Source organism: Nannobrachium achirus (assembly GCF_963921795.1).
Source record: "Nannobrachium achirus genome assembly, chromosome: 6".
Taxonomy (NCBI): Eukaryota; Metazoa; Chordata; class Actinopteri; order Myctophiformes; family Myctophidae; genus Nannobrachium; species Nannobrachium achirus.
In genome coordinates this window covers 58597854-58613609 of record NC_137815.1, presented here as the reverse complement: position 1 = coordinate 58613609, position 15756 = coordinate 58597854, and the positions used below count along the sequence as shown (strand labels likewise).

The 15756-nt window shown below is 43.2% G+C and overlaps 1 protein-coding gene across 1 annotated transcript in view; it reads left to right on the top strand.

The window, feature by feature from the left end:
- plxnb1b (plexin b1b) overlaps nucleotides 1-15756 on the top strand; it is a 123483-nt gene that overhangs the window by 70617 nt on the left and 37110 nt on the right. Inside the window, exons 4-8 of the mRNA XM_080728857.1 lie at nucleotides 3353-3535; nucleotides 10462-10590; nucleotides 11750-11850; nucleotides 13002-13134; nucleotides 14200-14356. Coding sequence (XP_080584983.1) covers nucleotides 3353-3535; nucleotides 10462-10590; nucleotides 11750-11850; nucleotides 13002-13134; nucleotides 14200-14356 — 703 coding nt within the window. The remainder of the gene's footprint in view (nucleotides 1-3352; nucleotides 3536-10461; nucleotides 10591-11749; nucleotides 11851-13001; nucleotides 13135-14199; nucleotides 14357-15756) is intronic.

Genomic DNA, 15756 nt, shown 5'->3' with positions numbered 1-15756 from the left:
CATGAGCATGCTTTTAAATATGCAACGCAATATCTGCCTCTAACATTTGACAATTTGGCCAATGTTTAATTTGTCATTTTAGAGGTATTAAAAAGTCCTTAAATTATCACTTTAGAAATGTGCAGATACCCTCTATACACCTAAAATGTATGTTGGTTTGTTTACTGTTGAGTGAGAAAACAATGTTTCACATTAAGGTAATCGTCTGGGGACCCCCCCCAAAAAAACTTGGTGCACCCCCTGGGGGTCCCGACCTACAGGTTGAGAACCACTGATGTAGACTACTTATGTTGGAGAACATATAGTGATTAGAACAAGCCCTGGCCTTTGAACCTGGCGTGCTGCGACCAACTTCTCTGGGGGGTGCTCTGTAATTTAATAGGCCCGCTGGTTGGGCAGGGTTTGATTGGCGGCATTAGGCCTACAAAGTGGAAGGTGGTGACGTTTAACAAGGCCTGACAAGGACACTCTAGCTAGCCAGATAAAGTCAACCAACGAAATTAATTAAATGGATGCTAAAGCTTAAAAGATATTCACTACCTGATGAAGGTGGAAAATCTTAAGTTCCGTCCATTTAGAAAACATACAAGTCAGTCCTCATACACCCTTTGCAAGCAAAGTCCTTCTGCCCCAGTAAAATAGAGGGATGGTGTCACATGTTGCAGTGTTCCGGTTGGAACGAATGTGTTTTGTTACCATTAAGTGCACTAACCAGACAAGTACAGATTGTTTGTTTGCACATTTTGAAGGTAATCTCTTTCTCATTATCTAACTACTTTGCGGTTATTACTATAAGTCTTTGTGGCTGAATATATCCAGATGATTACAGTCTGCAGCATGCTTGTAAGATGTATGTCTCTTTTTTGCCAATGTAAATACAGTACTGGATAATCACTGGCATCCAGTCCACCAATGGAGCCAGTGATGTATGAACCTGTTAGTGTTTCAGGACTGACCGTCATAACTCTGTTTTTATTTGTCATAACATGGTTTGGGTCTATTCTTGGGCTCCATGGAGTCATCCTAACTTAGCTGACCCTAATGGATGGCTTTCCATGTGTTGGTGTAGGCAGGCTAAGCTTGCAGGCCTGTGTGGAGTGTGCACAACCTATTATTTATCTTAATCAATAGCCTAGAAAGGCCTATATAGTGGCTGTCATCTTACAGTAGGTTGGCCATTATTTAGTTGACAGGAGCAGAATTGTTGCGCAGTATAGATCAAGGGTCTTCAACCGGGGGTCTGGGACCCCTAGGGGGTCCTCAGAGTTACTACAGGGGGTCCTCCAAATCTTTGATAGAACGTTTTTTCCCCCACTTGAACCCTACCCTAGTGTCCGTATTCTGAGAACTTCTGAGCACACCAAGTACAGAGTGAAAGGTCAAGTTTATTAAGTATGGACGGTTCAAGAGGTTAAATATCTGAAAACACAAATTGACATGATTATGCTGTCAAACAATGAAACTATATGGAATATATCCTAAGGTTGTGGGGGTCCCTGCTTCATCATTCTCTCAACTAAGGGATCCTTGGCCTGAAAACATTGAAGACCCCTGGTATAGATAACAAAACATGTATGTACTGTAGGTAGTTAAGGTTGAATCCATGTTTGGTCAGTTGTTCAGCTGCAGTTATATCCCAGCTGGGAGTGCTTTTAAAAAGCCTTAGCCAACCCTAAAAAAAAAACCCTAATCAAAACATGTAGCCATTGACAAATATGTTACAGTTCTCAGGTTCATTGCCTCTACTTCCTATTGTTATGGGTACTAATCATGAAGCAATGAGCTCATTTTCAAACACTGTTATGGAAAAATAAATCTTAGGGACCCAGAAAAAATAAAAATACAAATCAACCCCCACTGCCAGAACAGGAAGAATCTGTTGCCAAAACGTGGCTGGAAAAACAAATACTTTGTAATCTTTAAAGTACTAAGAGCAGAGCTTACTGGATTCCTGCAATAGTTTCTCTCTCTCTCTCATCCAACCCGTTAGTGATAAATCTCTGCTGGGATCCTTCTGAGCAGCATTAGGTTAAGGATAGAGCTATTGTTTCATAGAACTGTCCCAGAAATCAATAATAATTAATTTATCAGGCAATGTTTGCACCAAGCTGACAGCATAGCTTATGGAATTTAGTTTGCAGAGCTGTGACTCTGTTAACCACTTAAACCCTATATAGTTGCACGTCACTTAGCGATCTTCAAGCTCACAAGTTCACAGCGCGTCACGTTACAACGCCTTGTGAGCTTGTAGGTAGGCAATAGGCATGCTCGCCTATTATAAGATAAAAATATATGACATGCACAGAATAGAGATGCAAGGGTTAAAAATGTCTGCAACAAGTTTGTTTTGATGAGATATGCCTATCGTTTATATGAACCCTATACTTATTTTTTATTTTATTTATTTTTTTAAATTGGGGGGGGGGGCTTTTTGTAATAGTTTTACAGTAGAGACTGACAGGAAACAGGGAGAGAGAGAGAGATGGGGAGAGGCATGCCGCAAAGTCGTCGGGAATGAGACTCGATCCCACAATGCACTGTCACTCAGGCTCCAACATTTTTTCACTTTATTCAAATGTTTGTCGAAATTAGCTGATCTACAAGCTCACAACACGTCTCAACAGGACACGTTGCAAGCTTGATCCGTTATTTTCCCAGAATGTTAGCCCCAGACTAAGGATGCCGGGGTTCAGTTTCCTTGCCGCCACACATCTTGCATCACTTGTACACGACTGATCTTTTCATTGTTGTCCATCCCCACCAATAGAACACCCTAGAGGCCTATCCCTGTACACGACTGATCTTTTCATTGTTGTCCATCCCCACCAATAGAACACCCTAGAGGCCTATCCCTGTACACGACTGATCTTTTCATTGTTGTCCATCCCCACCAATAGAACACCCTAGAGGCCTATCCCTGTACACGACTGATCTTTTCATTCTTGTCCATCCCCACCAATAGAACACCCTAGAGGCCTATCCCTGTACACGACTGATCTTTTCATTCTTGTCCATCCCCACCAATAGAACACCCTAGAGGCCTATCCCTGTACACGACTGACCTTTTCATTGTTGTCCATCCCCACCAATAGAACACCCTAGAGGCCTATCCCTGTACACGACTGATCTTTTCATTCTTGTCCATCCCCACCAATAGAACACCCTAGAGGCCTATCCCTGTACACGACTGATCTTTTCATTGTTGTCCAATCCATCCCCACCAATAGAACACCCTAGAGGCCTATCCCTGTACTGATCTTTTCATTGTTGTCCATCCCCACCAATAGAACACCCTAGAGGCCTATCCCTGTACACGACTGATCTTTTCATTGTTGTCCATCCCCACCAATAGAACACCCTAGAGGCCTATCCCTGCGGCTCTGATCACACCCCCAGCCCCATGGCCAGCCGGATGGCCGTGGAAGCAAAGACCATACTGAACAGCCCGTCTGCCCGTCTCACTGCTGTGGCCGTCAGCGTTCGAGCAGGACATACCATCGCCTTCCTAGGGGACTCCAAGGGGAACCTGCACAAGGTACAGATCATCTCGCATTAAAGCAGTGGCTTTCAAACGTTTTGTGCCCAAGGCACAACAATCAATGGGCAAGGCAAAATCACACAAAGGCACACCTGCAGCTCACGCCTTGCAATGTGTTGCGAGATGTAGAGCTGTTATTTTTGTTGTTATTGAAAATGTATGAGAAAATAATATAGTGATTCCACGTTTTATATTTATATTAAAAAAATGTGTATAGATTATGCCTCTATGTTGGGAATTAAAATATACAAAGTAATGTATCAAAGAATAATTCATAAGTAACTTTTTTGTATAGTTTGTATAGTATATGTATTGAAATTATAATGTGTGTTAATTGCGACCGTAGGTCGCATTTACTACCAAAACCTCCACCGGCTGTCCGTCTGTCTGTCTGTCTGTCTGTCTGTCTGTCTGTGAGTCACACTTTTGCCCTGCTCATATCTCCACAACCGTTGCCCCCATCCATGCCAAATTTTGCACACATACTCCTTACCTGCCAAACTACAACCTCCAAGGACCCCCAGAGCTCCAGGGACCCCCAGGTCCCTGGGGGACCCCCAGGTGTAAAAAAATTTCCCTCCGTCAGTGACACGTCACACGTCACACTTTTGCCCTGCTCATATCTCCACAACCGTTGCCCCCATCCATGCCACATTTTGCACACACACTCCTTACCTGGCAAACTACAACCTCCAAGGACCCCCGGAGCTCCAGGGACCCCCAGGTCCCTGGGGGACCCCCAGGTGTAAAAAATGACCACATGTGCAAAACTGACCAAATGACCACCCCAACGGGGCTGCTCACGGGGAATTCCTGGGGACCACCCACTCCTGGTGCTCCAGAACGGATGCAAAAGTGGTGGCGCCCCCAGTGGAGGACCCCCTCCACTGCAGCTCACATAAAATGCCGTAACTCGGGCTAGGAGCGTCCGGGAGAGCCGGGGCCGGTACCTATTCGTCCGCCAAGGCAACGCGGAGACCCCACCCCTCATTTCTCACATGGCCCTCTTCTAGCACCACCTGCAGGCCGATTTTTAAAACACATTTTTGGACACTGCTCCTACAGTTTTTGCCCTAAAATCACGCAAATCGCTACACAGTATGTCTACACTCATCCCATCAACATGAATCTGTCCCATATAGCGCCACCTTCAGGCTGATTTTTAAAAACACATTTTTGGACACTGCTCCTACAGATTTTGCCCTGAAATCACGGAAATCACTACACAGCATGTCTACACTCATGTCATCAACATGGATCAGGAAGATTTTGGAAAAACCCATTTTTGCCCTATTTGTGGAGATAAGCCACCTACGGTCGCTTATCTCCCGATTAGGGAGTCTTACTGGTGTGGTTGTTACAAAATCCTATGGCACTTGTCTCACGGCATGCCAGTGTGCCTCAGCACACCGTATGGGAACCACAGGATAAGAGCACATGTCCACACACGTCACTTTCATTTTCTGTGTTTTGCTGTGACGCCACAAAGCGGTGCAGTCTGGTACAATTTATTATGATTGCTGCAGATTAGTGTGATGCTATGCAGCGATTGGACTCCTGATATAGGAAGGCATGAAAGTCAGACATACTTTAGAGCTTGTGTCATTGCTTCACAAAGCAGATCCTATTTATATAACCTGAAGTATGCCTGGGATAACGCTTTCATAACTGTGTACAGACATGTCAGCCAACCAAGCAGTCAGCCAGCCAGAGCCAGCCAGCCAGACAGACAGACAGACAGACAGACAGACAGACAGATGGACAGACAGACAGACATTCATTCAATTCAAGTCTCATTTCACCCCTACTCCCCAACAGTGCTCTGTTCCCCTGCCAGAGGTCTGAAATGAATCCCCTGTGTTCGTAGGTGTAAGGCTGAAAAGTAAGGCTCCAGAAATAAATCAGACACAATCCAGGTCGCCGCTTAGTGCAGCTTTGGTTGCGTTTGTTTTTCTTCCTTTGGTATGAACCAGATTATCCAGATACCAGATACATTCAAATCCCACCTCAAAACCCACCTGTTCAAACTGGCCTATTCACTCTAAATCACTCAAATCACCTATTCTGTCTGCCCGTCTGTTTTTCCATCCATGCCCCTACGATTTTAACTATCTTAGCTATGTTGATTTATCGATGTATTTTTTGCCTGTTTTTTTTAGAATGTCATGTTTTTTTTTCTTCTTCTATATGCACTGTACCTTGGGTGTTTTGAAAGGCGTCTCCAAATAAAATGCATTATTATTATTATTGTAGATGAAATGCCAGTATCCTCCTCAGTGACAGCTTGCAGTGAGTGAGCTCCCCTGTCTCTCGCCTCTTTTGGCCTTGGTTCTTTCTTTATTGTGTTGCATTATAATCCAGACAGACCCCCACAACTCATCCTTTGTAAGATATTGGCAGGGTACTGCCAAGTGGGGGGTCCATCAGAATCACAATAAGGAACAGGAAATGGTAGCATGTAATCTCTCCTTGGCAGACTGAATCATGTAAGCAGAGACTGGCACCATAGTTTCCCTCGTGCTTCATGGGGGTTTCTCTCGCTGTCACTGTGTGCCACTCACTCATCCAGAGAGAGACGATGCCCCAGGGTTCATCTCAATGAGTATCAGTGGACAGTAGGGATGGGACGATCCATTATCCTGGGGCGGAACATTTGCCAAAAAATAGCATATCTACAAGCTCACAACGCGTGAGCTTGTAGATCGGCTATTTTTTGGCAAAGACATTTGATAGAGTCGAAAAAAAGACTGTATCAAGTACATATATTATAAGTACCTTTGACCATTATAGAGGGTTTAAGTGGTACCGGATATGCAGCTCGGCAAATAAAAGGTGAATCGATCCCAGTGCATGACGGAGGACGATATCACGATAAATTAAATCTGTGTTTTTTTATCACGATAAACGATAATATCGCGTATCGTCCCATCCCTAGTGGACAGTCCCTCCAACATTAAATTCTGTTCAGGCTTATGTGAAATGATGGAGCGCCTGTGTGACTCGCCTGTCGGTTTGATTTCTAAGGTGCCGCGGACCAGTGCGGAGGTCGCAACGGGGTCACGGTGGTGGGGTCACTTGTAGTGGTGTCTTCCCGAGTTCAGCCAGGGGTCGGGTCTCCGAGGGCTCAGATGAAGAGATGCGTGGAATGTTGAGTTGTTAAGAGTGAAAGATGGGTATGGGTCCAGGCACAAAACACATAAAGAACCACATAAGCTGGTATGAACATAGAGAGATGCAGGGGCCTATCTGTCAGGGACGTGCTGGGCCCCTGATTCAGCCCGGGAAAAAGAGTTGGAGAGGCCCTCATTGCGCGCTATAGAGAGAGAGAGAGATCTCTATAGCGCTGCTGCTACTCAAAGATTTGCCATTTCAGATCATGACAAGTGACAAGCCAGTGGGCCAATTACATGAGTTATATTTCGTCATGGTCGGGTGGAAACCTTGTATGTCCAAAATCGTTTGTTTTGTATTTATCATTTTAAAACATGATTTAAACTAGTGAAAACAGCTGATCTACAAGCACACAACGCCTCTTGTAGATCTGCTGTTTTCACTACTTTTGTGCAACGGCCATGTATGATGAAGCAGGGCTTTGCTTTGCGAAACTTGGAGATACGAGGTTTCTGCCTGACAGTGACGATATACTTTGTTGGCTGCCCAGCCCCCAAAATGGAACGAAGGCCGCCATTTTTTATTTATTTTTTTCCTAATGGCCGGCCTGGCCCGGCCGGGAATGAACTGGCCGTTCGGGAGTTGTCCCGCTTTTCCCAATGGCCAGCACGTCCCTGCTATCTGTTATACTGTACCGTATAAAGTCTGTTTATAAATGTCCGTGGACCACCAGTACAGGCGGATTCATGCCAAAGCATAAATCAGGCTTAAGCCTCTTGATAGCGGACGCTTACAGCTCATGAGTATGCCCATTAACCGACAATTATGTCTTTGTAAAGCTCCCTCTCTCCCTGTCAGTTACTGGCTTCTCACTTGTGGTTAAGTCCTCTGCATAAGCAGAATCAACACAATGATGCCCATTTACAGTATTGTCACACTGACTTGCCACGGAGGTGGCTAAATCGCGAGCTATGCCTTGTAATGTCCCGCCAATGGGGCTCTATTATTATGAGTCACACAGTCACTGTTGATAGATGCAGTGCAGAGTGGTGTCAGACTCATTAGTCCTCCTAACAGCAGACTCTGTCACTGTCGCTGTCTCATGAATGATGACATTGTCAGTCTTTGTCTTTTTGACAATAACCACTGACAATGGACATTTCAGATAAGAATAACACAACAGACTCAGTCATTTTGCTAATATAAACTCTCCGGAGTGCTGAACCGCATGACTGACATTTTGGCCGGCTTGCTGTGGAGAAAAAAAGAAAGTTATTCTTTGACCAAACCACATCGTGGGACTGTGTTAAATGTATTTATGTTTGTGTTGGCCATTTATATCATTTGATCTCGCCGAGTGTATATCATTTTTCACCTCGTTTACTTGGATTGGGAATAGGCACATAATCAGCAATAATATTTGAATGTGCCATATTTTGTGTCAATGTTGACGTATCTAGACATCTTGGATTCGTGGCCTTTCTCAAGTGTTGACTATCTCAATTCATCAGCGAGAGAGCTCTTAGAAACGTGGCATAGCACTGATCTTAGCTAAGACTCGGGCCATTAGGAATAACAAACGTACTAAATCTAATTATGATGGTGTTTATAACATTGGAGCCAGTATTTGACTAGTTCAGGCAGAGATTTAGAGTTGACATTTGTCGATGTTTTAATCACATTGTGCTGTGTGAGCTGGCGGGGATGTCTGGACAAATGTTTGTTTTGTTGAGGTCAGCTGGACGCATCATGTGGTAGAAAGTGGGCGTTTGTGTGGTAAGCATATACAGTTGTTGTTGTTCGGTCACCCCCCATTTCACTATCGCTATATCTCCCATATCCCACCCCTCCTCCTCCTCCACTCCCACCCTGCTAGTTTGTGCGTTTGCCAGACTGTGTTTAGTTCTGCTCGTGGCATGTAAGTATCCGCGTGTAGCGTCTTGTGTATGTTGTTCATTTACCCAAAATAGAGCAGGCGGGCGGGCGGGGGGGTAGGTCATTATTGACTTATCTGATGTGTGTTCCTCTCAACTCGGGATGTTTCCCCTCCTCGTCTTTTTGAAGATGGAAATCTAATTTAAGCCTTCATTCATACGTTGCATATGATGTGTTGTGAAGTTGCAGATCTGCTATTGTCGATGAGAAACACTGTAAAAAAAGTTATAAATTGGGTTAAGCATGATCAGAGGCATAATTGTCTTGTGTCCATTCCTCCATATTGCATGTGTGTGGGGATGATCAGTCTTTGAAGACATGACTGATCAAAGCGCTTGCATGACTGAGCTCAGACCCCAAATCCTCCTCCATAACCAATATGATTGGATTAGCACATCATAGTGGAGAATTCTTGGCCCCCACTTTATCCATCACAGCCCTCACCCCAGTCTGGCACTGTGTGAACGCACACATACGGACACAACGACAGTACGTACATCTACATGAACAGAAAAAGAGCACATACAAAAAAAAGAAAAAGGTGAAATTCACACATCAGCAGATAATGGATCACACACGCACGCACACACACACACACACACACACATCTTCCCATTAGGATGATTGCTGTCTGTGTTCCAGCTGGTGAGTGCTGAGCTATCTCCCGTAGATAGCGCAAACCTGATGTAAATAACATGACGACTGACGTGTGGCGGTCACTCAAGCTGACACTCGCATTACTCACGAGTACCTCAGAATGCTCATCTTGGCCAGCATGTAGATGCTTATGGGCTTTTCATTTGAGGATTGACTCTATGGACATCTTAATAATGTCTAGAGATAAAGCAAGTCACTGAGAGACATTTTCCCCCCTGGCTCAACTTGTATTGTATTCAAACTTCTAATGTATGTACTGTATTTAATCAGGAGTCAGGACGTTTATTTTAAATGTGTTATACTTTATTGCAGTGTTATTCATTTCATCCATAACATCTTACAATTTTAATACGTCTTTCTTTCTTCTGAAAAAAGTGGTTCTCAACGTTTTTACAGTATATCAAAGACCCCTTATATGTATTTGACTGCGGACCCCCATCTCAAAATGTGTTGTTCCAGGGACCCCCAGAATTAAACATTTGAGTTTAAAATGTTCACGTTTTAGAAAAGACATTTGCAGATCTATAGGTTCATAGCACGGCACGAAGAGTCATGCTATGAACTTGTTTATCTGCCATTTTTGAATAGCCAAAAATGAGGTTAAACAATAACTGCAGTCAAAGGAGTGATGGTCGGTCATGTACAGTAATGTGTTTGCAGGGGTGTCGCACCAAATTCTGGGCCCTGGGTACAAGGATTCACTGCAGGCCCCCCATGAATGTTCTTCATAGGGGGAGGGGGTTTAACCCATTTAGACTGGGAACGCATTATTATAGCCGATCTACAAGCTTGTAGATCTGCTATTTTTGAAAACTGATTCTACAAAAGGTTTTTTCAAAAACCTTTGAATATTTTTACCTGATTCTACAAAAGGTTTTTTGAAAAACCTATGTTTCTATGTCAGTGGTGCTCAAACTTTTTCATGTGAAGGACCCCCAAAATGATATGTATTTATCATATCTCAAAATATTTTGTTCTAAGCACCCCCCCAGAAGCAAAATTTTAGTTACAAATGTTCGCTTAAAAAATACATATATTCAAAGATTTGCACACATTTTCACGACTTTTCAAAAATAGCATATCTACAATGTGAGCTTGTATATCTGCTATTTTTCAATAGTTAAAGTATAAAATAATGAAGGCCCCCTCCACCTTGGGCCCTAGTAACTCAGTCCCACTTTCCCCCCCTTTTGACGCCCCTGTGTGTGTGTGTTCTCCAGGTGTTCCTGGGTCCTAATGGCGAGGTGGAGGAATACTCTGTGATCTCCATCCAGCACAACACGGCCATCAGTTCTGACCTGATACTGGACCAGACTGAAGAGCACCTCTTCATCATGACCTCCACCATGGTACATACACTCGCAGAAATACACACAGATTCTACATCAGTGTTTCTCAAACTTTTACATTTCAAGGTCACCCCTTAACTCTGATAGTGTACAAATGGAACCAAATGGACTCGTTAGGGTCCATTTGGTTCCATTTGTACACTGTCAGAGTTACAGACTTGTAAGGGTCAATTTAGACCCCCATAAAGGAACCTACAGAGTCCCTGGAATCCACTTTGAGAACCACTGTTCTACATAACACATTCCTATGGCATTGTGTTTGCTTCTGTATTTGCTCTAGTCTTCATTCCCCCTCCCTTTCCAATAATGAACATCACATCCAGAGGTTGACACTAAGGTCTCAGACACTTGCCTTTCGGGCAAGTACAGGTCATGTTCTACTTGCCCAAAGGTCATGCCCACTTGCCTGAAATGTAAATCGTCCATTATAAAAAGATTTTAATTACTGCTCAATTTAACACTTATTTCTTTACTTTCTGGGGCTGTGCGATAGAAAACGTACCTCAATACTTCCAAATACAAATACCTACATAGTTATGACTGAATATGTCTATGGTTTCCCACTTGTTATTTTACATTTTAATTGTAGCAACTGTAAAAACAGCACATTATAGGTAAACAGTGTTCTTATTTTACATCCCATAGAACAGAAGACAGAACTCGCTGGCCACATTCAGGTGTTAAAACAGATATCTTGTGTTGTGTTTATAGACGGTTGTGTCCCCTCTCAAATGAGCACTTGCCCGCTGGGACAACCTGAAAGCAAACTTCACCTGCCCGAAAGTTTTATTTACCTGCCGGGGGCAGGTGGGCAAGCCTTAGTGTCAATGCCTGACATCACATACGTACTCTACACACATTTCAAATGGTTACATTATCACGTTCAACATGTGCACTCTTCATTTGAGTCACTTGTTTAGTGTTTGACATTGTTATGGCCTGGTATTAAACCTACATGGTATAATATTTGTATTAGTATGTGTAATACCTTAGAGCATGAATTAAACTTCAGAGACCATACAAATATACTAGTTCTCAATTAAGTTTTGATACATGTAGATGGAATGATTTAATTGTAATATTTGCATGGTTCAGTTTCAATTCCTGGGCTTGGTTAGTCTTGGTTATGTCTCACATAATGAATAATATTGTGTTACAGCTACAGAAAAGGCCTGTAGCCGAATGCCAGCAACACCTGGACTGTCAGTCTTGTCTGTTGGCCTACGACCCCTATTGTGGATGGTGTGTCCTGGAGGGAAGGTGAGCTAACCGTTAACCGCTACAGTCCTTGCAGCAGTACTGGAACATTTTGTGGGGGTCCGGGACCCCTAGGGGGTCCTCAGAGTTAATACAGGGGGTCCTCCAAATCTTTGTGTGATAGAAACCTTTTTTCTCCTTTTTTTTATATGAACTACTTGAACCTTAGTGTGCATATTTGGAGAACTTTAGCCAAAAATAGCCGATCTACAAGCTCACAGCGCCTCGCAGAAAGAGCTTTGGTGTAGAGGGGAAAAAGAGCAGACTAAGTACATAGTGAAAGGTCAAGTTTATTAAGTATTGACGTTTCAAGTGGTTAAATATCTGAAAACACAAATTGACATGAACCCAAAATACACTGACGATCGTTGCTGTCAAACCATGAAACTATATGGAATCTAAAAAAGGTTGTGGAGGTCCCTGCTTCATCTCTCTCTCTCAACTAAGGGGTCCTCGGCCTGAAAATGTTGAAGACCCCTGGTCTAACAGATATGTGGAGAGCAGCTTCACCAATCATTTTAAAATACAATTGAAACGTATAGATCAAATAGAATAATACATAAATGAAAATAAATCGGAATAATACGGTAAAATAAAAAAGACGTATCTGTTGATGTTGGGAAGAAGAACAGCACTGTTGAGAATTACATCGTGCGCAGAATCTTTTTTGCAAAGCCAAGAAGTGGCACAGCATCTGCCAACATGGAAGTTGTTGATGCATGTTGTGCACGTGTCTCTGCCAAGTTACCACTAATGGGATTGTTTTTTTTTGTTTTTAGTTTTTTTTTTCTTTTTTTCTTTTTACTTCTGATTAAATAAATGCAGCAGTCCATCTGTCTCCTCCTGCATCTCTCCTCTTCACTTGCACCACCTGTCCCCTTTTTTCCTCTCATCTGTCATCTCTTTCATCAATCAAGCTTTTTAAGTTGCGACTACATAGCTAGAGTGTGCCACTGAATGTCTGTTGGTCTGTCTGTCCATAATGTCCAAGTGCAAACTGAGAACAAGCAGATCATCCCAGGATGATCTGCTTGTTTATTATTTTCTTCCATTGTTTTCTATGATCACCACGGATTACGCATGACAGTTTTGAACTGGTGCTTTACGCAGCATAGCAAAATGCATAATGGTAACCTATCAGACATATCCTCCAGGTGCGTGCTGCAGTCAGAATGTGGCCGTGGGTCTCAGGCAGGACAGTGGCTGTGGAGCTTTGACATGGAGCAGCAGTGTCTGGCCGTCCAGGACCTCAGCCCCTCCAACATCAGCCGAGAGGAGAGGAGAATGGTAAGGTTGCAAGGACACTCACAAACAACACGCCCTACTCGAGAACAAAGGTTTTGTCTTTCATTTGACTAAATAGTCACCTAATCAACATAGATGAGTAAAGAAATCAGCAACAAGGACTCTGACTGCCTTCCCTGAACCCCATCCACACAAGCCCTACACTCTACCCTGTTTACCTAAGATACCGAAGAACGGATAAAGAAAGATGGAAGAAGATAAAGCAGTAGAGATGTTCACAACTTTCTGAGAAGTTGAATGTGTTCTTTTCTAGATTTGCTGCATATTGAATGTTTATATTTTGAATGAGGGTAAATTAAAACAAAGTTTACGAGCCCTCTGTAGTCCCTGTTGAGTTTGACAAAGTCTTCCTCTGTGTGAGCACACCTGTTTGAGACAAGACAAATCCCAGGTTATAAATGGAATACATAAAACATGATGAAACACAAACATTTACAGTATCAATATGTAATGTGCATGTGATTGTGCACCCTACATATCATGTTGGAATCATTCTCTTAACCTTCACAGACCATAGCTGCTGAGGTGGGATATTTAACCTAGGGCTGTTTTAGGTTGTTATTGTTAAGTGTCAGTTAGTCTAAAGTAGATAGTGATCAGTGTGTCGTCCTGGCCTGTCTGGATTTAGTGAGAAATACAAAGCTTCAATCATCCAGGGTTATGGAGTTCCTTTGGGAAGCTTTAAAGACGAGGAAGCTTTAGAGACGACATACAGTGAAGAGGATATTGAAGAAGAGACTAGAGGAGGACTTTTAAAATGTGAAGTGGTTGTGAAGTGGACATGATTGAGATAAAAGCTTATATTATCAAAGGCAATTCAGCTAGATTTTGGAGGAAAAAAACTATTGGCGGTTTTTCTCAGTCTCTCATTTGAATTACGTATTCTTCTACAGTGGATTCTGATGGTTGGAATTTGGACCATGGTTCAGAGCCCCTTTAAATCTGGTGAATTCAATCAACAAACATGAGTAGCTCTATGTGACCTATATGGATTCTGTTAATATTTCCCCCCCTCTCTTTCTCCATCCCTTCCTCTCCACACTCCAGCTGTCTCTGTCCGTCCCAGGCCTCCCTGTGTTAGAAGCCGGCGAGACCTACTCCTGTTTCTTCCATGACAGCCAGAGTCCCGCCACCATCACCGAGACAGGGCTCACTTGTCCCTCCCCGGACACCCACAGGGTGCCCATGGTGCCTCCGGGACAGGGTGAGTGCATTGCGGGACAAGGGGTGAATTTAATCGCAGGATTAAACTATGGTTTGGACTTTGTTGGTAGGATTTGGGTGCTTCCCTGTGATTGAGCTTTGTGTGTGCATGTATGCGCTTGCCAGTCTATCAGTCTGTGTGCAAAACATGCATGGGCAGATACAGAGCCTGTGTGTGTGTGTGTGTGTGTGTGTGTGTGTGTGTGTGTGTGTGTGTGTGTGTGTGTGTGTGTGTGTGTGTGTGTGTGTGTGTGTGTGTGTGTGTGTGTGTGTGTGTGTGTGTGTGTGTGTGTGTGTGTGTGTGTGTGTGTGTGTGTGTGTGTTGGCAATGGTGTAAATTAACTAAGTCCATTTACTTAAAGGGGCACGCCACCACTTTTCAACCTATGTTCATATAATTGGTCCTCACTCAAAAATAGCTTTTTTCTTCTTTTTTCTTTTTTTTCCCTCAGAGGGGGCTGTGGGCAGGTCAGAAACCCATCGTCTTGTGACATCATCGATTGCCAATCCATCTTATAGAAACTGCAGGCTTTCTATTCCTGAAAAGTTGCAATTTTAAAGTGGAAGCCATTGTTCTCGCGATAATAAAAATCTAAATATTTTTGGAGCTGTGTGAAGCACAGGCTCCCTATACGTGGCTGTGTGGGTCTGTCTGTCTGTCTGTCTGTCTGTGTGTGTGTATGTAGCCTGAACTTCCTAAACTTCGGCACGCTACTAGTCCCACAGTTTTGCCACCACACACTCGCGCCATATGTCAAATCGACCGGCTTACTCGGGAATCGTGGGCTAGTAACTTGCTAAGAGAAAGGTTCAATAGTTTAATTGATATTAATTTATTAGTGAATTAATTTTCCCCATTGACTTATAATGGGAATCGCAAAAACTCACATTCAATTATTTGTCTCTCGCAAACCATAGGGGCTAGAGTTTCAAGACTTGGAGAGGAGGTTCATAATGATTTCAAGGATTAAATAAAAAATAATTGTGTCATTTGGCCGCATGGTGGCGCCATAACACCCCACTTTACGTTTTGGCCTGTAACTCTTGAACCGTAGGTCGGAAAATTAAAAATATGTTTTCCCTGGATTCCTTGGGTCATGACGCATCTCCCCATATAGGCCACGCCCATTTGCGCCATGATAGATTTTCCGCCATCTTGAATTTTCTCCAAAACACACTTTTTGCTCCTTTTCCTACATATTTTCTTCAAATGTCACAAAAATCGGTACACATGATCCACACACACACACACATACACACACACACACACACACACACACACACACACACACACACACACACACACACACAGCTCCACTTCACACGGGTGTGATTTTTTCAAAAATATTGATTATTTTTTTTATTTTTTTGTAAAATGATGATGTCACAAGACGATGGATT